Below are 23,612 nucleotides of genomic sequence, written 5' to 3'. Positions count from 1 at the left end.
GCTTCTTCTTGAGTTCTAAGAGTTGTCTGTATATTCTGGACACAAGTCATTTATACGATACATAATTTTTGTTTTGCAGACAATTTCTCCCACTCTGTTTGCCTTTTCATGTAATCCTGGATGCATTTTGAGGGCAGACTTTTTTGATTTTGATGAAGTCCAGCTTATCTGTGTTATTTATTCTTCTTGTTTCCTAATAAAAGATTTTCTTCTAGAATTTTAGCTCTTGCAGTTGGATACATTTTGAGTTCGGGTATATTTATATGGTGTGAGGTAAGAGTTGTAGTTCATTTTTTTGCATATGGATAGTCCATTGTTCAGCATCGTTTGTTGCAAAGACGGTCCATTCTTGAATTGCCTTGCCACTTATATCAGAAACATCTAGCCATACAAATGTGCTCTACTTCTGGACTCTATTCTGTTCCATTGATTGTTTTTACCAGTTATTTTTATTGAGATATAAATCACATACCATAAAATTCACCATATTAAAGTGTACAGTTCATTGGTTTTTAGTATATTCACAAGATTATGCAACCACCACCACTATCTAATTTTACAGCATTTCCATCACCCCCTAAAGACTGTTCCAGTGATTTTTTTCCCCCAGATTCGCTGATATAATTGTCATATAACACTGTTTATGTTTAAGGTGCAGTGTGTTCCAATACACTTAATATACTGCAGTATAACTACCATCGTAGTACCTCATACCATTGATATTGTTGCAAATGGCAGGATTAAAATTTTAAATTTTTTCTTTTGATTTTTTTTCTTTGACTGATTGTTCAGGAGCGTATTTAATCTCCAAATATTTATAAATTTTTCAGGTTTTGTCTTGTTGCTCTCTGGTTTCAAACCATTGTGGTCAGAAGAGATACTTGCTATGATTTCAGTATTCTTTAATTTGTTAAGACTTGTTTTGTGACCTAAAATAAGACCGATCCTAAAGAAAGTTCCATGTGTGTTTGAGAAGAATGTTTCTTCTGCCACCATTGGATGGAATATTCTGTATATGTTTGTTAGGTTCACTTTGTGGTTCAAGTCCAATGTTTCCTTGTTGATTTTCTGTCTGCAGGATCTATCCACTGATGAAAATGGGGTCTTCTCTGCTATTAATTTTGCTTTTGTCTTAATTCACACTTCAGGTCTGTTACTATTTGCTTAACTTTAACAGTGCTCCGAGGTTGGAGGTGTATATATATTTATGGTTGTTGTATCTTCTTGGTGAACTGACCTCCCTCCTTGAATCTTATCATTTTTGGCTTCTGTTTTGTCTGATTTAAGTCTCGCTACTCCTGGTCTCTTGGCTTTCCCTTGCTTGGAGTATCTTTTCCCATCCCTTCACTTGGAGTTTATGTGTGTCCTTAAAGCTGATGTGACTCTCCTGTAGGCGACATACGGTTGGGTCTTGGTTTTTTTAAATCCCATCCAGGCACTCCATGTCTTTCGGTTGGAAAACTCGGTTTGCATGTTAAGGTAGTTACTGGGAGGTAAACACTTATTAATGCCATCCTACTCTTCTCTGTTTGCAGTTCCCGTTTCTGCCTCTCGTGTTGCCCTTCTCTGGCGGCGTGCTCCAATTCCTTTCTCTTTCTATTTTGTGAATCTTCTGTAGGTGTTTGCTTGTGGTTGCCAGGGGACTCAGAGAAAACATCTTATAGATATAAATCTGTTAGTATTCTGTCCTTTAACCTTTGTACCACAATTAAGTGGTTAACACACCATATTACAGTATTAGAGTATTCTGAATTTGGCTATGTGTTTACTTTTACCAGTGTGCTGTATATTTTCATGTTTTCATGATACTGATTGGAGTGTGTTCCTTAAGCATTTCTGATAAGGCTGACGAATTCTCTCAGCTTTTGTTTTTCTGGATAGTTCCCTGTTGTTCTTTCACTTCTGAAGCATCATTTTGTCAGATACAGTATTCTTGATTGGCAGTTTTTTGGGTTTTTTTTAGTTTCAGCACTTTGAATATATTATCCTATGCTCTCCTGGCTCTCTGATAAGAAATCCACTGATAGCTTAATGGGTGTTCCTGTATAGATTTCAGTCTTTTCTCTTGCTGCTTTTAGGATTTTCTCTTTGTCTTTGATGTTTTGAACAGTTTCATCCTAGTGTATCTTAGAGAAAATCATTTGGGGTTGAAATAATGGGGTGACCTATATCTTCATGAACCCACGTCCAGATTTTTTTTCCCAGGTTTGGTAAGTTCTCCACCATTTTTCCTTTAAATAAGTTTTCTACCCTCTTCTCCCTTTCTTCTTTTTCTGGAACTCCAGTAATTCATGTGTTCAGTTCTTTTGCTGTGTCCCATAATTCACCTAGGCTCTCTTCGCTCTCTTTCTTCTTCCTTCTTCTGATTCTGGGTTATTTCAGAGTCCGTTCCTCTGACTCCCAGAGGCTTCTTCCGTGTGGTCTGTTCTGCTGTTGGTGCCCTCTGTGGGCTTTTCATTTCCTTCTCTGAGTCCTTCAGCTGCAGAATTTCTTTCTGGTTCTTTTTAAATAATTTGTCTCTTTGCTGATTTTCTCATTTTGTTCATATGTTGTTTTTGTGATTTCATTGACTTGCCTTTCTGGGTTTTCTTGTAGCTCAGGTTTCCTTAGAACAGTTATTTTTAACTCTTTGTTGCGTACGTTGTGGAGCTCCACGCATTTGGATTTGGATACTGGGAAATTATTGCTGTCCTTTGGTGATGTCACATTTCCTCGATTGTTCACGTTTCTTGGCGTTTCGTGTTGCTGCTTTCACATTTGAGGTAGCCGTCACCTCCTCCCATCTTTGCTAACCGCCTTGATGGGTTCTGAAGCCCTCTCACAGCCTGTATGAACACACCTGCTCCACACCTCCCGCTGCCCTTGTGGCAGGATTCTTGGGCTTGTGTGTCTTCTCATCCCCCAAGGCACCAGGCTGGCTGTTGACAGCCTCACTTTCAGGAAATCGGTGCTGCAGCTCCGGTTTGTGCTTTCTCCCTGGTCTGCTCTCTGTGCGTGTCCCCGAGCCTTTCTCCACATCTCGCTCTCAGGAGCATGTAAAGGGAGCCGGCCTGACAGTTGAGGAGGTGTGGGCAAGGCAGGCAGGGTGCTGGGGGTGCCCACAGGCCAGGCGGGGGCTCCTTGGGTGAGGCTTCCCCAGCAGCTTGTAGACGGGATTCCTGATGGAGTCCACAGTGCAGACAGAAATTAAGGACCTCGGAGAATCTAATCTGCTCTTGTTCCCATCTGTCTCTGCCTCCAGTCCTGGAGCCCCTGATGTAATACCCTGGGTGCAGGAGAGAAGTGTCTCTCTGACAGTCCCGCACCTGGGGAAGCTGGGCGTTCCCCCTTCCCCCGGGGGAGAAGGCCTTGTTTAGTCCCGAGTGCTCTACCCTGGGGGGGTTGATGCTGGCATGGTCAGCCTGCCCCTCCTACCAGACCAGCGTGTCCAAGCGCGTGGTCTCCTGCTCTGGCGGGCGCTGGACCCTGGAAACCTGGATTCACCGGGCGCTCTCGTCTGTTGGTGGCCGCCCAGCTCAGTCTTCTCAGGTGCTCCCAGGTGGCGGCTGAGAGGGGTAGAGCCTCTCATGGGTCCCTGCTGGTTCCAGAGCCCCCATTACCTGATGCACAGGTGGGCCGGACTCCTCCTGAGTCCCTGGGCGAATGGTGCTGGACCCCCCGGCTCCCCAGAGGCACTTTTGTTGGTGGAAGGAGGCTGATTTTTGTTGTCGGGGAGGAACAGGATTGAGGGACGTCTGTGACTCAGTGCTCGATTGATCTTGATGCGCACTCTCTAACTCTGCAGCTGTCTGTGTATGGCTCTGTAGTAAATACAGAAATACAAGCTTTGTTTGGCTTCTTCCATATTGTTTTTGCTATTCTATTCTCTAATTTGAACTTTTATTTACATTTTAGAATCAGCTCATCAATTTCTTAAAAAAAAAAAAACAAACCCAGAACCTACTGTGATTTTCATTAAGATTATGTTGAATCTATAATTCAGTTTGGGGAGGATTATCATTTTTACAGTATTGAGTTCTGATCTATGAGAACATGGTCTATCTCTCCACTTGTATATTTAATCTCTCTCAATAGTGTATAAAATTTTTAGCTACAGGTCATATTTTGTTAAAGTCCACATGTAGTTCAGATTTTTTGGTGCTATTGTAAAGTATACTAGATTTCTAAATTTCAAGTTCCCTTTTTTACTCTACTTTGTATTTTAAAATATATTAGTTCTCTGCTAGTATACAAAAATAGTTGATTTTTGTGTATTGACCTTGTATTCTAAGACTCTGTTAAATTCACTTATTGGTTCTGGTAGTTTTCTTGTCAGTTCTTTAGGATTTTTTATACAGTTGTGTCAGCTGTGAACAAAGATAGCTTTATTTTTTCCTCCAGTGTATGCCTTTTCTTCATTACTCTGCATGCGTGTTAAGTCGCTTCAGTCGTGTCTGACACTTTGCAACCCCACGGACTGTAGCCCACCAGGCTCCTCTCTCCATTGAATCCTCCAGGCAAGAATCCTGGAGTGGGTTGCCATGCCCTCCTCCAGGGGATCTTCCTGACCCAGGGATGAAGCCCACATCTCCTACGCCCCCTGCAATGGCGAGCAGGTTCTTTACCACTGGCACCATCTGGGAAGCCCTTATTACTCGGGCTAGGCTCCATGTCCCATGTTGAATAAGTGGGAAGAGTGGAATCACTGCCTTGCTTCCAACCTGAAAAGGTGAAAGTCACTCAGTCGTGTCCGACTCTCTGTGACCTCATGGACTTCTCCATGGATTTCTCCAGGCCAGAATACTGGAGTGGGCAGCCCTTCCTTCTCTAGGGGATCTTCCCAACCCAGGGTTTGAGCCCAGGTCTCCCACATTGCAGGTGATTTCTTATATTGATAATTCAAATTTTCTTTTTTTGGTTAGAGAGTATAGAAGTAGGAGACTAGTACAATGATTCTCACATATCTATCACCCAGAGTCAATAATGATCAACATTTTGCCACATATGCTTCATTAATTCTTTTTCTTCACTTGAAGTACTTTAAAGTTCTCCACACTTATATTTTACAACTTCTAGATAGTTCAGTATGCATCTCTTAAAAATGACCATTAAAAAAAAAATAGAACCATATGCCATCAGCTATTCCTAGAAATATGAACTGTGATTCCTTGGTGTCATCTTTTACTTAGATATATGCCTATAGGATTTTCCTGATTGTCTCAGAAATGCCATTTTATAGTTGATAGGTTCACATCAGAATCCAAACAAGGTCTGCACCTTACCCAGGGCTGCTATGTGCTTTAGATCTCTTAATCCAGGATGAATCATTTTAGTAAAATTTCCTGCCATAGAATGTTCTACATTCTGGGTTTGACTGTTTGCTTCCAGTTGGTTTCAGCTGACTTCTTTCTTCCATGATAAGAGCGTCTTCAGTCTGAGTCACTGTGAAATGTCTTGGAGCCTCTGTCCTCCTGGGGACCCTGCCTCAGCTCTCACGCCCCGGGGCGGTGTGGAGTGGGGCACCTCCCTCTTCACAGCCAGGGGACCATCCGCTTCTCCGTCCAGCTCAGACCAGGCCACTTCTCTGCCGCCTGGGTCTCCCCCATGTCTGCATGCTCAGTCGCTTAGTCATGTCCAACTCTGTGTGACTTCATGGACTATATAGACTGTCAGGCTCCTCTGTCCATGGGATTCTCCAGGCAAGAATACCGGAGTGTGTTACCATGGCCTCCTCCAGGGGAATCTTCCTGATCCAGGGATCAAATCTTGCATCTCCTGCATTGGCAGGCAGAGTCTTTACCACTCCACCACCTGGGGAGCCCCTCTCACTTCTGACCTCCACTTAATTACGTATCTGTCTTGTTCATGGACATTTTCCATGTGTTTTAAGCCTTGTCCAGCAAATCTGTCCTCTACTCTGATACTGTATGTTTTCTTTAAATGTTACATTTTATGAAATCATAACACACAGAGAAGTGCAGAAATCGCATAGCTTGATGGAGTCCATAATAGGAACGCACCCAGGCCCTAGATCAGGTGTCCTTCTGTCCTGACGTCCAGCAGAGAGGTTAGTCAGGCTGTGATTTACCGCCATGTAAATATAAGCACAAGTGTTCCCTGGTGGTCCAGTGGCTAGGAATCGCTACTTTCACTGGTGTGGGCCATGGGTTCAATCCCTGGTCAGGGAATTACTGCAGCCAAAAAAAATTAATAGAAAAGCTAAATATAATCACACAGTTGTTTTAGTTTCTAAGTCATTTCTCTTGAGACCCATGGACTGTAGCCTGCCAGGCTCCTCTGTCCATGGAATTCTCCAGGCGAGAATTACTGGAGTGGGTTGCCATTCCATTCTCCAGGGGATCTTCCCGATCCAGGGATCGAACCCAAGTCTTCTGCATCGGCAGGTGGAGTCCTTACCACTGAGCCACCAGGGAAGCCCATATTCACACTACGTGGCTGTTTCTGTCTGACTCTCACTTAGCATTGCTTTAAGGTTTACACCTGTTGCTACACAGAACAGGCTTGTCCATTCTCATCGCTGTAGAGTGTTCCTTAGCTTGCCTACCACTTTTCATTAGCCCATCTTACTGTTGAGGGACATTTCAGTAGTATCTGGTTGGGGCTATTCTAAATGACACTGGTCAGAATATTCTCATCCGAGTCTTTCTGGTGAACCTGCGCCCAAGTTTCTGTGTTGCGTATGCCTGGAGTGGAGTTGCTGAGTTGTTGCATTGCAGAGGCTTAGCTTTTATAGATGCTGCCAAATGGTCTTCCACTGTGGTTGCACTAGGTAATTTCTTAAAACACAGAACTTCCCCTGTCTCTTCCCAGGCTTACCTAATATCCTTCATTACCCCATCACACGGAGACGAAATCCACCTCCCTTTTAGTGCCTTGTCCAGGGCTCCCAGCCCCCAGGGGTGCCCAGCCGTTCCCTCCACTCAGACCACCCTCTCCCTATCACCCTCAACCTGTGTGCCTGCCTGTCGCCCCTTGAAGACTCCGCTCTTCAGGTAGTTCTCCTTCAGGATGCGTGGTGTCCCGGTCTTTTCATCTCTGGGGAGGAACTCCTGAGAGACCAGGGAAACCTCCAGTAATCTTCCCTTCAGACACCAGGAGGGGAAGAGGACACAGCTCATCCCCCTGACCACAGGCTGGTCCCACAACAGGGCGGGGAGAGGAGAGAGACCTGATTCTCTTGTCCTTGGCTGACATTGCTTTGTTCGTTTTTACACAAGAAAGTTGTTTTCGGAAAGGAAGGACACAAAGTTCCTATAAATCAAAAGAAAAAAATTGTTAACCACCTCACTGTAATGATCGGGCTGTTCAATTAGGAAAATGGCTGAATAAGCCCAGTGGAGCTTCCCTGAGTCCCTCTCTTTAGTACGATTGAAAGAACACTGCAAACTTAATTTTAAAAGAGAAAAAGCCCCATGATGAAAAGCAGTTCTGTTATTTTTGAAACAAGTCTGAAAAGGTGGTTAAACTGAACGTAGTAGCGTTTCTTCTCTGCTGACCACAGGGCATTTTTACATTTTAACTGGATTTTGGTTTCTCAGGAGTGGCCTGCCTGTTGTTTTTTAAGTGCTTTTGAAAAGCCAAGCACAGACCAAATCATGCTTTTTAGTAATAATTAGGGTCCTGACATCTGCCCCCAAACGCCAGAGGCCGAGGTGTGTGAAGGCAGACGTCAGCCCCCCGTGGGTCCCGGCGGTCACGTAGCTTTCCTAGTGGGCTTTGCCTTTGCTTGTTTGGCTGGGGACAGAGTGTCTAAGGGGCTTGAATTCACTTGGCTCACTGCATCCAGCCCCTTCAAAGCCCAGTCACTCCAACAAAATACATTTTTCTGGGAATTTTGGACTCAAGGTATTCTGACTGCCATGGACGAGCAGTGACCAGGTGTGTGTTCAGACTCACAGGAATATGAATAAGCGGATCCGCTTTACGTGAAATGTTTAAACGCACGTTCAGTAATATGCCCTTAATCTCCTCCCCTACTCCCTTCCTGCTTGTAATTCAGAGTTTTAACTGAATTTTACTTGGGCTGGAAAAGCACTGGAAGGATGTGCATGCTTTGCTCAGTTGTGTCTGACTCTTTGCGACTCCATGGACTGTAGCCCACTAGGCTCCTCTGCCCATGGGATTTTTCAGGCAAGAATATTGGAGTGGGGTGCCATTTCCTTCTTCTTGAAGGCTCTGGGAGACACTTAACTAATCAAAAAACCCATCAGGCTTAATTTTGAGTTGTGTTTTCATTTTTAAAGGCTTCTTAAAAAAAAAAAAAGAAAACCTTTAAAAATGGAGTTGCGTGTGTGCTAGGGGTGATTCTCCTTCACATGCTCTGAGGGAGGCGTGAGCTTTTCTAGGTTTGCATTCCTCTTGCCTTCCTGACCGCCTCCAGGTAGCCAGCATCCTTCTAGAGAACTTACACTGGTTTTTAGTCATATTCTTAGCAAAAAGTAATTCTGAAGGTGCTTCTGTTATTGCCACCGGAAGCAGTGAGTCCGGATTCCAGAGCCCCTGGAAATGGAGTCCGGTTGTTCCCAACCTGCCGTGGCTGGCGGGGCGGGCCCCTGATGGGGTCCTGGGCTGGTGGCTCATGCACGGGGCTCAGGGCTCCTTTGTAGTGGAGGTGCTGCTCTGGGGTCTCGGGTTGGTGCTCGTCTTCCAGAGTCTTCTCACTGAATTCATTCTGTCGCACAGTGTTGACCCCTGGCTGCTTGCCTGTGACCCTGGGGCCCCGGGTAGCTGAGTTCATGTCCCCCACCTCTCCTGCCCCCTGCTGTGGCCTGGCCCCCTTGGCCTGGGTGATGCAGCCCCTCCAAGGTTGGCAGTGGCTTGGCTTTGACCTTTGACCCTCTTGTTCCTCCAAAGCTGTGAAATACTACATTAAATATACGGGACCTGGGCCTAGCCGGGGCCTCAGCTGCATTTGTTACTATTTTATTTATTCATTCACTCTTGGGAGGCTTGACTTCTAAAATGGTTATCTAGGGGTTGTTTAAATGGGTCTATTTCTCTTCTTTCTGGGACATTTTGTTACCACACCACCTAGAAGGGAATGGCTTTTTGTGATATTTCCTAATTGTTCTTCTGTGCTGCTTCTAATTTAAATTTAAGTTGCATTTCCAGACTCCCATTTCTCACGTAAGAAAGCAGTCAGAAACCACTTTAAGCATTTAAGCCTTAAAATGTTTCTGAAAGACAAGACCTTTGAAATAGTCCACTAATGGGTAGTAGACACCATTGCTTTCTGCCCGAGTTGTGTCCAAGAAGAAAAAAAAAAAAGATCTTTGGGGTCATACAGAGTCTGAGAGACCTGCTGGCTCTGCAAGTGGTGGGGGTGGGGGTAGGGGGCACAAATGCAGATTCCTGACTCCTTCTCCATTGATGGGGGGCTTACTGCTGGCAGAATAAACGTTTTGAGCAACTGCCGGTAAGCAAGTTAAAAGCTGTTCCTCTAGTGGGCCTGCAGAACAATATCCTGAGAGGCAAATCCTGTGGCCACTGTGGGAAGTCTCTGCCTGGTCGGCCGCCAGTGGATGAGCCCTGGGTGGCTCACGGCAGCCAGTGAGGCCCGAGTCTTCCTCCCAGGCCCCGTCCCACAGAGGCCCCTGCGTCCTTGGCCACACCTCAGACTTCTTGCCCCTCCTTCTAGGAGCCCAGGTAACAGCCTCAGAGAAGTCTGTCTGGTCCTGTTGTATGTGGGGTTCCAGAAAACAACTAAATTTTAAGGGAGGCCATTGCAAAGCTGTTGTAGAGCTACTTGGATGCTGGTGGAAACTCAAAGGGAAGTTTTTGCTATTGATTAGGGATTGTGAAGTGTATTGAATTCAGATAAAAATATAAACTGGTAATAATTACAGGCGGAGTGGCCTACAGATTGCCTTCTTTCCACGATCCCATTGAATCTTTTTTTCCAATAAGCTTTTGGTGTATAATTTACACACAAGCAAACTTGCACATTAAGTGCACAGATGGATGATTCTGACAAATGTATACACCCATGGACTGCCGCCCTGGGAGATATAAGAACACCCCCCCACACACACACTGTTCTGAGTGTTGTCCCTGGAGGTTGGTTTCTGAGGTTCTGGATGATGGCCTTTCGTCGTGCATGGACGCTCACCACGGGGGAGGCTGGGGCAGGGGTGGGGGTGATGGCCCCGAGCCACAGTCTGAGTCCAGAGCGCTTGCTCTCCCTCATCCGTGCCTGGCTTCTGGAGGAGGCAGCGGCAGAGCCACCAGACTGGATGTGACTTCTGTAAGTCTGCACCCTGAGTGGCATCGGAGCCTGTGGTTTTTGTGACAAAGAGAACATGAGAGATTCCTGACAGGCTGAAGGTTGCAGGGTCTCTTTGGGAGTCTGGACCGAGAGGGAAACCCCTTGCTTTACTGCAGCAAGTATTTATTAAGTGCCTGCTGCATGCCCTGAACTGTGCTGGGTGATGTGGGAAACATGAGATGAAGAGACTGCTAGGCTCCTACCCTTGAGGAGTGTTGTGGTTTCGAGAAACAGTTTAGAGAGAATAGTTCTAGGCAGAACAAAGTGCACAATGAAAACATGTGGTCCCCTGTTCAGAAGGCAGGGAAAAGTGCTGTTAAAGGTCTTGAATAGGAAGCCTTTTCCTTTTCTCAGTCTCTCTCAAATTACTGTGTTTTTTTAGTCACTATTTTACATTTTATTGTATATTATTTTACTATTAGGTTAAATTCTCAGCCTTGAATTTACCATTTACCTTTATATTGGACTTCAGTTTTAAGTTTAAATGCAAATATAGGAACATCTAATTCATATGTGGAATCACAGAAATGACAATGTTTTGTAACTCATGCATACATACATATTTTATTCTTATCACTCTCACCTGCACTGATTTCCCTTTTCAACACGTGCACGCTCTGCGGCCAGTCCGCCTTCTGCCCCCAGTGCTGGAGCAGAGACTGAGGACGGGGACCGGGGTCTCTGCGGGTGGCCCCGCCCTCCCCGTGCGTCTCGTGTGTGCGGTCGGCCTGTGCCGGGAGGACCCGTGGAAGGAAGGCTGGGGTAGGGTTTGCCTGCTGGTGTTGGTGTGAACACTGTGCCTCCTTCTGCGTTCAGAACCGCTTCTGCCTGGAAGGGACAGGCGTCCTCTCCTGGCTGACCAGGCATGGATGTGAGACCCCACCTCGGCCTCACTCGGAGCCTTGCTGAGTCCCCTCGCGGGTCCACCAGGACTCTGTGCTCCTGGGGCGCTGAGGACGCCGTGAGCCGCTGGGGCTCCCGGACCGCTCTGCGGGCCAGAAGGCGGCAGTGCTGCCTCGGGCTTCTCTCACACAGCACAGGTTCAGAGCAATCGTTAACGATTCCAGGACAGGGGCCACTGCGAGTGCTGATCCCCAGGCAGGCTGCCTGCCGGGTGCCGGAGGGCTGAGGGCAGCAGTGGAAGCTGGTGGGGGTGTTCTCGGTCCCTGCTGCTGGGGGCCCCCAGGGCTGGCCGTTGGTCTTGCTCCGCGTCTGGGCGGGAGGCCACCTGGCAGAGTCTTGCAGGGCAGGCAGGAGGGGTGAAGGCAGGTCTGCAGCCGCCATCTGTGTACCTCATTTCACCTCTGTCTCAGTTTCCTGCCTGTAAAACCGAGTGAGGTGGGGAGTGAGACCTCACGGTGAGTGATAATTTGAGCGTGTAGGTGATGGTCTAACACGGGCCACACAGCAAAAATGCCCTCAATCCTGCGGGTGGCGTATTTCCCCGCAGAGCACAGGTGGGCCCGCAGGTGGGGCCTGGCTTCCCGGGGGTCTGGCTGCGGGCAGGACAGGCGTGGGTGCCCTCCTGGCACGGGTCCTCAGCCCCTTCCGCCCCCGAGGACTCAGACACTGACCCGGCAGCTCCTGCCAGCCTGGGGCGCTCCCCGGCTGAGGGGCCACCTCGTCTCCCTGGTGGTCCCTGTGTTTCAGAAATGGCAACAGTGGCCATTAAGTGGCGTGGCATTAACATTCCCTTAGGAGTTTCTGGCACGTGCAGAACAGGACGGCGGCCCTGAGGGGCGAGGGGCCCGAGATACGCCATTGGTCTTTGGGACCCGGGAAGGCTCAGAACCTGAGGGGCGACCGCATGTGTGGACCAGCCTCCCGACTTCAGAGGCGCCGTGTCCCCCGGCCGCTGGGCGCCTGTCAGGAAGCTGCTTTGCTGTCACCATTTCCGGGGTCTCCGGTGGTGGCAGCAGGAAGCCCTGGGCTGTCGTGAGGAAGGCGGGCGAGGAGGGGCATCAAAGCGGCCGCTGGGCCCGGGAGGGGCGGCCCGAGCCAGGGCAGAGGTCGAGGCGGCTTGTTTTCTCACCTGTTTCCTACAGCCCTAGAAGCTTCTGAAGGATTTCCGTGTAACTGGAGCAGACAGTCGGGCGTCTCTCAGGGGAGAGGAACGTTAGAGGGGGGAGGGAGGTGCCCGTACAAGGAGACGAGCCCTCTAGAGACGAGCACACATCACACACGCGTGTGACTGAGGCTCACGGCCACACAGGGCCCAGGCGTCGCATCGCGTGGCTGAAGCAGGTCCTTGGTCACGGGTTTGGTGGGAGCCGCATGTGACACATGAGGTCGAACGAGGAGAGCTCTTGACACGGCCGCCAGGGAGGCCGCGATGAGTGGCTGTCCCCAGGCTGGTCCTGCACCCAGCCGGCAGTGGCAGAGCCGCTCCTCGGGCCGTAACTGTGCGACCCAAGCCGGTCGTTGCTCCTGCCTCTTCTAGTGTGGTCTAATCCAACCCTGACGGCAGGCAGTCGGTGCTGTTCATGGCTTCAAGATTTATCACTTAGAGAAAAGAGTAAGATCTACGTGTCGTCATTTCTAACTCTTTAGCATTGCCTTGTGTCATAAAATATCAATCCAGCATGAATATTTTGTAGAGACGCCTCTTTTCTAAAGGTTGTTTTCACATTAGACGCTGGTGTCCATTCACGTCCGTTTGCAGAGTTTGAGGAGAGTTAACTATTAGCCCTTTTCTATTTGGTTCACCTGGCATGTGTGTGTTTCTAAATGTGGTCTCAGCGTGTACAACTGTTCTGATTTGTAAACCAGCAGATTAAACTCTTAAATGAAATCCTGCCTTTTTACACTCTTGCCACCAGGTGGCTAAGAAAAAATATTAGGCAGGAAAAAAACCAACAATTATGTGAAGGACTCATAATTACTTTCAATTTCTGCCTCAGCAATGAAATAGGAAACTAGATGGACTGTGTTTCAGTAAGAAAACTGCTGAATCAGTGACAGAAGCATTTCAAGTAGTGCCAGACCAGATGGACATTTCCATGAGTGTTTTTGTTTTCTTAAAGATTGACAATGTTAAACTCACCAAATTTTGCTGAAGTGAAACTTTTTGAGACTCTCTCTGAGCCTGTTCCACCTCTGGGCTGACCCCTGGACGTCCACATTATTCCTGACCTGTTGGACTTGAGACAAGGGTTTGGCTTTTGGGCTTCAGGATTCCCGAGGGGAGGGTGACTAAGTAAGTGCTGATCACAGCAGGGCCTCCTGGTCCAGGCTTTATACATCAGTCAAGTTGTCTGCAGAAATACTGCTTGAGTTTATTTAGAATCCGCTCTAACACCCAAAAGATGCACCAAGTTGAATGTTAATTCCTGTGTGTCCCTTTTCATTGATTCTTTATATTAATGGTAAGATACTAGAGGGAAATCTATGCATGGGGGGTGGTGACGTAACAGGGTAGAAACCCCTTCAGGCTTCTCTTCATGGAATACATCTATTAAAGACAGCACCGTGTGATAAAAATCCTACCTCCCGCCCCACACTGCTACAGCATCCTGACTGTGGACCTCGTCCAGTGAAAACACAACCCCACCAGTCTCTCACCAGTCCTCCTGTGGCCGCTCAACTTCTGTGCCTTCCACTTTGCCCTTCAGTGCTCTAATTTATTAACTTTGACAAGTAACCTCTTGGTTGTACAGGATTTTATTCGCAATTCATTTTTCTGATTCAAAGTGAACATGAGTGCCTTAATCCTCTAATGGGAATTAATTGCTTGTTTCAGTGCTTAACTCTGATCCTTTCTCAATCCCCACAGGGACGAGGCTCTTCCTGAAGGATCTGTGTGTAGTTCAAAACACAATCAGAAAGGTAATGATGTTTTTCTTGTGAAAGGAGCCAGAAATGCACAATATTAATTTTTTTATTACATAAGTGGTAGTCTTAAACTAATATTATATAGGATATAATTCAGTAGACAAAATGTAGGGAATTATAACTTGTTCATTCTATCAGGCTACGGTATTTCCTAGAAAAGAAGGTTAACTTTTTATTGCCAGATTTTCTTTTATGGAAATAAGCCAACCTCTTCTGCAGAACAAAGTTACTGAACTGATTTTCTACAGAGTTGGAAATCTACTGGCCTACCCACCATCATTTCTATGTAATTTAACCTTCCCAGGTATTTGCGTTGGCTCTGCAAAATTAAGGTCATGACTAATGCTTGATTCCCCTCTCCTGTTTATTATGTAGACTATTCTTTTCTGTTTCATTTGTAAGGGACTTCCTTGATAAGAATATAAGCTAGCAGATATGTAAGATCTTGCTATAAGCAGCAGCTGGGCTGGAGAACTTAGGTGGGAATACTTACAGGGAAGAGGGAATTACCCTTCACTGGGTCCTGAGGCCTGGCACAGTCAGGAGGGATTAGCTCTTAGGGAGACAGGTAAATGAATGCAGTTTTAAACATCAGACACAGACGCTCAGAAAGTTTAACGTGCCCAGAGACCCACACGTGCTAGGTGGTGGAGGGGGGAGTTTGATTCAGGCCTGTCCCTGTACCACAGTGCCCTTCAGTGGGCTGACCTGGGAGCATCATCTCTTTCACATTAGAGATGAACAATCTTCAGCTGCTCGGGAAAAGCCCAAATGGCTCACCTACACCTCCTGTGTTATTTACTGAACCAAGTCCTTAGGCTTTATCCAAGACTCCGACCCTAACCCGGTGCCGTGGAAGGAGCTACGTGGCAGGGGGAGAACGGGGTGGGAGACGCAGTAATGTGTGAGCCTCAGATGGCAGCGTCCCCTCCGCAGTGCCACCCCTCCGATGCTGCCCAGGGGGTGGTACCTCAGGAGGGGCCTGACCGGAGTGGATCAAAGGCGTGTTCTGAGGTAGCCCTGCCTGCGGGCTGGGAGGACCTGGCCAATGTAATAGTCTTTTCACATGTTCTGTTGGCTGTGACCCTCACAGCAGCCCTTGGAAATCAGCTGAACATGATGGACAAAGACCGGAGTTTAGGGCAACAAGGAACGTGAAAGAGAATAACTAAACCCAAAGCTAGCAGAGGAAGGAAATCATAAAGGTTAGAACAGACATGAATAGAGGAAATCAATGAAACCAAGAGTTGGTTTTCTTAAAAGAGCAAAAAATTGACATATGTTTAGCTAGATTAAGAAAAAAAGAGACACTATAAATAAAATCAGTTACAACACCATTCCATGTTCGATGCATGAGACAAATGCTCAGGACCGGGGCAATGGGATGACCCAGAGGGATGGGATGGGGAGGGAGGTGGGTGGGTGGGGTCCAGGAAGGGGAACACATGTAAACCCATGGCTGATTCATGTCAATGTATGGCAAAAACTATCATAATATTGTAAAGTAATTAGCCCCCAACTAAAATAAATTTATTAAAAAAAAAAATCAGAAATGAAAGCGAGAACATTACAACCCATTTTACAGAAATGAACAGGATTGTAAGGGAATCCTTATGAATAATTGTATGGCAACAAACTGGTAACCTAAATGGATAAATTCCTAGAAACACACACCTCACTAAGACTGAATCATGATGAAACAGAAAATCTGAATAGACCTATTACTAGCAAGGAGATCAGCTTGGTAATCAAGAATCCCTCCACAATGAAAATACGAACCAGAGAGCGTCACTGTCGAATTCTACCAAACATGCAAAGAGACTCAGCACCAGTTCTCCTCAAACTCTTCCCGAAAATTTAAGAGGAGGGAATACTTCCAAACTCGTTTAGTGAGGTTAGCACTACCCTGATAACCAAAGCCAGAAAAAGACACTATACGAAAAACACAAACCAATATCTCTGATGAAAATTGATGCAAAAATTCGAAACAAAATACTAACAGAGAATTGAGTGACACATTAAAAGGATTATATACTGTGACCAAGTGGGATGATGGTTCGACATATGCAACTCAGTATACACTGTAGTATAATGTACACTACATTAATGGAATGAAGGGGAAAAAAACACTATCTCAATTGATACAGAAAATCATGTGACAAGATTCAACACTACCTCATGGTAAAAGCATTTAATGAGGAATAGAAAGAAATTAATTACACCATCCTAATAAAGGCTGTATATGATAAGCCCACAGCTAATATCACACTTAATGGTGAAAAAGCTTTTCCTCTAAGATCAAGAGTAAGACAGGCATGTTTGCTTTTGCCACTTATTTTTAGTATAGTGATAAAAGAAAAAATAATAATAGACATCCAAATTAGAAAGGAAGAAGTGGAATTCTCTCTGTTCACGTGATCTTATGTAGAAAATCCTAACACTTCCACAAGAAAACTATTAAGACTAGTAAATGAATTTAGCAAAGTTGCAGGATAAAATGAGTACACAAAAATCAGTTGCATTTGTATACATTAACAATGAACACTCTCCCCCCAAATTTTCCACTTACAATTACATAAAAAGAATAAAATACTTAGGAATAAACTTAACCAAGGAGGTGGAAGACGTGTACCCTGAAAACTACAAAACATTATTAAAAGAAATTAAATAAATGGAAAGACATCTCATCTTCATGGATTATGACAAATTATTAAGATGTCAGTACTACCTAAACAGATTTAATGTTCTTATCAAAATTTCCAAATAGTATTTTTCTTTCAGAAATAGAAAAATCCATCCTGAAATTCATATGGAATTTCAAGGAACTGCAAAAGAGCAGAACAATCTAGAGGAAAAAACAAAGTTGGCGGTCTCATATGTCCTGATTCCAAAACATACTCCAAAGCTACAGCCATCAAAATAGTGTAATACTGACATTAAGACAAATTCATTTGAGCACAATGAAAAGTGAAAGTGAAAGTCGCTCAGTCCTGTCCGACTCTTTGTGACCCCATGGACTATACAGTCCATGGAATCTCCAGGCCAGAATACTGGAGTGGGTAGCCTATCCCTTCTCCAGTGGATCTTCCCAACCCAGGAATCGAACTGGGGTCTCCCGCATTACAGGCGGATTCTTGATCAACTGAGCTATCAGGGAAGCCCTATTGAACACAATAGAGAACCTAGAAATAAATCCTTAGATGTATGGTCAAATGATTTGTTGACAAACGTGAAAAGATCAATGGGGAGGAAGACAGTTTTTTTCAACTGTTGGAAAACTGGGTATCTATATGCAAAAGAATGAAGCTGAACCCCAACTTTATCTACACGATACACAAAGATTAACTCAAAATAGATAAGTCTTCAACATAAGAACTAAAACTATAAAACTCAGGAGAAGATACAGGACAGGAGCTTTATGACACTGGGCTTGGCAGGGGTTTCTTGGCTGTGACACCAGAACTATAGGCAGTAAAAGCAAAAGTTGGGTGACATCTGAATTTAAACTATGTGCAGCAAAATACACAATCAACAGAGTAAAAAGGCAGCCTATGAAATGGGAGAAAATATCTGCATATCATATATCTAATAAAAGGTTAATATTCAGAAGATCCAGATAACTCCTATGACTCAACAATGAAAAACAATCTGATTAAAAACCAGGCAAAGGACTTGAATAGACATTTCTCCAAAGAAGATATATGGCCAACATGAAAAGATGTTTAAAATCACTAATCAATCATTACAGAAATGCAGATTAAAACCCACAGTGAAGCAAAATGAAAAGACAACCCACAGCATGGAAGAAAATATTTGCAAATGAAGAACTCAACAAGGGATTAATCTCAAAAATACACCAATATCAAAAAACAAAAATAGGCAGAAGACTTATGCACTTCTCCAAAGATGACATACAGGTGACTGAAAAGCATATGAGAAGATGGTCAACATCACTAATTATTAGAGAAATGTGAATTAAAACTATAATGAGGTATCACCTCACACCAGTCAGTATGGCCATCATCAAAAAGTATACAAACAATAAATGCTAGAGAGGGTATGGAGAAAAGGGAAGCCTCCGCTGCTGTTGGTGGAAGTATAAACTGGTACCGCGACTATGGAGAACAGTACGGAGGGTCCTTAAAAAACTAAAAACAGAGCTTCCATATGATCTAGCAATCCCACTCCTGGGCATGTATCTGGAGAACACTAATTCGGAAAGATACCCCAGTGTTCACTGCAGCACTGTTTACAGCAGCCAAGACATATAAGCAACCTAAATGTCCCACTGACAGAGGAATGGATAAAAAAGATGTGTGTGTATATAAATATATGGAATATTAATCATGAAGAATGAAATAATACTATTTGCAGCAATATGAATGGACCTAGAGATTATCATACTAAGAGAGACAAATATATGATGTCACTCCTGTGGACTCTAAAATATTATACAAATGAACTTATTTACAAAACAGAAACAGACTCTCAAGTTTTGAAAATAAACCTGTGTTTACCAAAGGGGAAACTTGGCGAGGGTGATAAATTATAAACACAGGATTAACATATACTACTATATATGAAACCGATAACCACCAAGGATCTACTGCATAGCACAGGGAACTCGACTCAACATTCTGTACTGACCTCTATGAGTAAAGAACCTGAGAAAGGATGAATAACTGAATCACCTTGCTATACACCTGAAACACTGTAAATCAATTATACTCCAATAAAGTATTTTTAAAAAATCCTTAATGAGATACCACCTCACACCCTTCAGGATGGCCACTGTTTAAAAGACAGAGAAAGAGAAAGGGAGGGAGGAGGAAGGAAATAACAAGCAGTGGCGAGCCTGCGGAGACACTGGAGCCCTTGTGCACTGTAGGTGGGAGCATAAGATGGTGCAGCTGCTACGCAAAACAACACAGAGCTTCCTCCAAAAAATTAAATGCAGCATTACCATATGATCTAGCAGCACATTTCCAGGTATATATCCAAACAAATGGAAAACAGGATTTTGTAGAGATCTGTGTACCCATGTTTATGGCAGTATTATTTGCAATAGTGACGAGGTAGAAGGAACCCAAACATCCTTTGACAGATGGACGAACAAAATGTGGCATACGCGTATGAGTATTGTTCAGCCTTAATTTAGGAAGGAAATTCTGACACACAGCACAGCATGGATGAACCTTGAGGACACTATGCCAAGTGAAATAAGCCAGGCACCAAAAGATAAAGACTGTATGATTTCACTTAAATGCGGTACCTCCTGTAGTCAAGACTCATGGAAACCAAAAGTAGCATTGCGTTGCCAGGAGGGAGAACGGGAGTTACTTTTACCAGGCGGGAAGTTCTGGAGACGCGTGTCAGTGGTGGTCGTACAGCAGTGTGACTGTACGTACGTAGTGCTGCTGAACTGTACACAGAAATGGTTAAGGTGGTAAATTTCACATTTTGTGTGTTGTGCAGTCTTTTTAAATCTAAACCCAATTCCTTCTCTATTCTTCCTCTGCGTTGGCAAGTAGGGGCAGGGGAAGAAGAGTCTAGAGAGGTAGGGTCCCTTATGAACCCCTGCCGCCACTGCAGAGCCTGAGTCCTTCCGAGGCTGGACTTGACGGTCACCCAGGCGTTCGGTGTCCAGCACACCTGGGCCCAGCTCCTGGTGCTGACCTGGGCGAGCTCCGGGCGCAGAGCCCCCCACCTGAGCCACTGACTGCGTTCCCTCGCGTGTTCAACAGGGAGGATACCACCCCTCTTAGGGGGTCGATGCTCCTGTGCATGCTGACATCCAGGCTCTTAGCGCGGGGCCTGCAGAGACCCAGCACCGCCGTGAACGCGCAGGGAGTCGGCCAGCCCTCCTCAGCACGCCGTCCTCTGCCGTCTCTCTGACCAGACCTTCTTGCCCTCCCGCCTCCTGGGTGAAATATTCCTGTTCTCACTTTGTGGTTGAAGCAGCCTGTGCTGAGAACCTGCTCCGTCCTGGCGCCTCCCAGCTGTCCCTCCGCAGCCCAGGCCGCTTCCAGCACCATGGTTGCAGACCGCACCAGCTCCTGTCCTCAGCGCCCCCCCCTCCGTGGCACCCCCATCCCACGCACAGCAGCCAGGCGACCCTGCGGACCATCCCTGCTGCCCCGCCCCTGCTCTAGGGTGCTCTCCCTCTCCCTCTCTCTCCTGGCTCCTCTCCTGTTTGAAGCTGCCTGTTAACCCGTCTGTCTCCCTTTGGCCTTCTCACCGGGCAGTTAGTGTCTCATGTGTCCCTGGGCTCCCCGGGGCCTCAGGGCGCACAGCCTGCTGCCCGCCGAGTGCCGTGCCCGCCTCTTCCCTCTCCTCCAGCCACTGCCTCTGGTCCCCTGCTTGGGCCTGGCGGAAGCGAGATCCCCACCACCAGCCTCTGTGCCCATGGCTGCTGCATCACTGGCTTTCTCCTGGCGACCTTGGTGACACACTCATGTCCCCTGTACCCTAATAAACTCTTCTCACCAGCCCTCCCCGGAAGCAGCCACTGCTTCCTACCTGTCCACCTTCAGCCTCCGGGAAGGCGTGGGGGTCGAGCCCAGGGCCTGCGATGGAGTGCCAGATGGCGCAGCATAGGGAACAGGTTCCTTTATCCCTGCTTTGTCCCCAAATGCCACTGCCGTGACCCCTAAAGACAAACGATGGGAGAGGGGATGCAATTCTGGAAGACGGAGCACAGAGACAAGTGGTGGCTGACGGCACCCAGGGACCCGGAAACCTAAGTCCCTGCTGGGAGCCAGCCGACCAGGGCCCTGGACACCAGAGGGTGAGGACAAGGCAGGGGTGGGGGGGCAGTCTGTGCAGGGAGCAGAGACCCCCATCACCCCTATCCCAAGCTGGGGGAAGGGTGGGGTACTGTCCGGAGAGGCCTGGTACTGGGGGGGACCAGGCCCAGCTGAGGGTGGGGTGAGGGGGCGCCCTGAAGACCAGGAGGGAGGGAAAGGCCGCAAACTCGGGGATTCAGTACTTAGCCAGGCTCCCCCCACTGCCCCCCACCACAGCTTCCTATAGGGCGTCTCACTTTTCTACGTGAAAGGCCAGCCAAGGATTACTGAGACGTTTGAAGGAACCCTCTCAAAGAAAAGAGGAATTTCAGAGAAGGAGCGGCAACACAGGGAAAGATAAAAACTTAAAGAAATTCACAGTAATTAATATCTTCCCAAGGAGGAGACATGGTATTATGCTGAGAAAGAAACAGGGTGATAACGACATGAGGGAACAAGATCCTGGAGATAAATATGACAACAAAATAGTTTTAAAAATAACAGAGGTACTGGAAGGTAAAGCAGACTACAAAGGGAAAATTAGGCGATTAACCCAGGATATGCACCATCTGAGTTCTGGAGAGGCAGGAAGGAAGGGGAGGGACGAAGGTTCCCGGCATCCACAATGATGAGTCTTCAGACAGAGATCTGTGGCACAATGAATGGAAAAAACCCACATGGAGGGGCCTCACTGTGGGACCTCACAATCCACGGGAGAGAAGACCACCCTAGGAGCCTCTGGAGAGCAGAGCCTGGTTCTGTACAAAGGACGGTGGGTCCCAACCACCCTGGACTGCTCAGCATGGGTTTGGGACATCAGAAGACAAGGATGCCTTTAGAGTTCTGAAGGAAATTATTTCTAGAATTCTCATCCTTAGTTCAGTTCAATCGCTCAGTTGTGTCCAACTCTTTGCGACCCCATGGACCACGGCACGCCAGGCCTCCCTGTCCATCACCAACTCCTGGAGTTTACTCAGACTCATGTTCATTGAGTCGGTGATGCCATCCAACCAGCTCATCCTCTGTTCTCAACCTACGTACACTATTAATTGAAGCTGGTAAAGAAGCAGCTTCAATAAAATGAGGGAGGCTACCAAGAGGGGGCCGTGGCACCCGGGGACGGGGGGGGGGGGCTCTGGGAGAAGCCTGGGGGCCCGGGGGCGCCGCAGACCCAGGCCGGGGCAGGAGGGACGCTGGGAGCCACGGCCCCAGGGAAGAATGGAGGCGACGGGTGGTCAGGGCGGAAAGGATTCCTAAGGTGCTTCCAGAAATCATGAGGCGAAGGACTGACTGTCAGAGAAACTTGAGCAAAGCACAAAAAAGAAGAGGAAAAAAAAAAAAAGCTGAAACAATTCTTAATTCCAAGAAAAACAAAAAGTTGTCCAAGAAAGGAAATTAATCATAGTACACTGTGTGCTTTATCTGAGAGCAGTGTTTACATAGTTGTGATGCTGAACTGAATATGGATTTGACCAAAATCTGTGATGTGAGCCGTGGTGGAGGAACATGGGGCTGAGTGACAGGCGCATTTAATGCAGACTTACCGAGCATGCAATGTTAACTGCTGCGCCTTCACTGTGGTCCCCCGAGGCAGGAGACTGAGACGACTTCCTGATAGTCCAGGAAGCTGAGGCCCAGAGAGGTTATGTGGTTTGCTTAAGGTCACACAGCTGGTAAGTGGCAGAGCCAGGGTTTCAACTCAGGCAACTTGGTTCCAAAGTCTGTCCTTTAAACTAACACTGCACTCACCTGCTTTGGGGTAGGAAGGCAGATGTTTAAATCATCAGGAAGCCGCGTTACAACCAACAATACGGAGATATTAATAAATAGCAAATGCAACAGTTGAGAGGCTTAACTGGGTCTCTGCAAGGGAGTGGGAACGAGTAGAGATTTTATTTTTCTTGCAAAATTATTTGACTTAACTTTATGGACACATTTCGGCTTCCCTTCTGGCTCAGCTGGTAAAGAACCTGCCTGCAATGCAAGAGACCTGGGTTCGATCCCTGGGTTGGGAAGATCCCCTGGAGAAAGGAAAGGCTACCCACTCCAGTATTCTGGCCTGGAGAATTCCATCGACTGTACAGTCTATGGGTCTGGCCTGGAGAATTCCATAGACTGTATAGTCCGTGGGGTCGCAAAGAGTCGGACAGGACTGAGCGACTTTAAATCTAATCAAAGGGAGGGGACGCAAGAGCATGAGGGCTCAGGGGAGCAGCCCCCCGCCGGCCAGGCCCAGCCGTGCGGCCCCAGTCCTCACCGACCTGGGACTAGGCCCCAAAGGACTGGGTGGTTTCCAGCGCCCTTTCGGCTCTTCTTGTCCTGTGGTCACCAGGAGGAGCCGTGGTTTAGAGAAGAGGTGCCAGGAGAGAGGGTGCGGGAAGCCGGAGGGGCGGGGCAGGGGGCGCTCAGGGAGGGGTCACCTGGGAAGGGAGGTGAGGGCTCGGCCGAGCCCCGGGGACCAGGCTGGGGGACTGGGCCGCGGGCCACCAGGGATCTGGGGAACGGTCTGGTGAGGGTGGGAGCAGAGCATCTGCGTTCAACCTGGAGTTGTTACTGCAGAATGTGCTGGAAGGCAGGGCTGGCTGGTCCTCCCGCCGCTCCCCCCCGCCCCAGTCCTCCCCAGGTACACCACCCCCGCTCCGTCCCCTCAGCAGCAGGGGCCCTGTGCCCCCTCTCTCCCCTGCAGCCTGAGTCCAGGTTCTCATTCACACTTTGACTTTGAAACCCGTGCA

The 23,612-nt window shown here is 47.1% G+C and overlaps 3 protein-coding genes across 6 annotated transcripts in view; 1 reads left to right on the top strand and 2 right to left on the bottom strand.

Moving 5' to 3' along the window:
• Positions 1-23,612, top strand: part of GGACT (gamma-glutamylamine cyclotransferase) — a 46,983-nt gene that overhangs the window by 21,387 nt on the left and 1,984 nt on the right. For all 3 annotated transcript variants that reach the window (XM_081548990.1, XM_081548989.1, XM_081548988.1), the window contains exon 3: positions 14,037-14,089. The gene's annotated coding sequence lies outside the window, so the exon portion shown is untranslated. The remainder of the gene's footprint in view (positions 1-14,036; positions 14,090-23,612) is intronic.
• LOC145529165 (uncharacterized) lies at positions 10,801-22,629 on the bottom strand. Its single transcript, XM_081548987.1, has 2 exons — positions 22,425-22,629; positions 10,801-11,585 (listed from the first exon to the last, which is right to left on the bottom strand). The coding sequence occupies exon 2, from the start codon at positions 11,546-11,548 to the stop codon at positions 10,844-10,846; it is 705 nt and encodes a 234-aa protein (XP_081405113.1). The 5' UTR covers positions 11,549-11,585; positions 22,425-22,629; the 3' UTR covers positions 10,801-10,843.
• PCCA (propionyl-CoA carboxylase subunit alpha) overlaps positions 22,737-23,612 on the bottom strand; it is a 409,555-nt gene continuing 408,679 nt past the window's right edge. For both annotated transcript variants that reach the window (XM_081548961.1, XM_081548949.1), the window contains one exon: positions 22,737-22,854. The gene's annotated coding sequence lies outside the window, so the exon portion shown is untranslated. The remainder of the gene's footprint in view (positions 22,855-23,612) is intronic.

Source organism: Giraffa tippelskirchi, chromosome 12 (assembly GCF_054371585.1).
Source record: "Giraffa tippelskirchi isolate mGirTip1 chromosome 12, T2T-mGirTip1v1.2.pri, whole genome shotgun sequence".
In the NCBI taxonomy this organism is placed as follows: Eukaryota; Metazoa; Chordata; class Mammalia; order Artiodactyla; family Giraffidae; genus Giraffa; species Giraffa tippelskirchi.
This window is presented reverse-complemented; position numbering and strand designations above follow the sequence as displayed.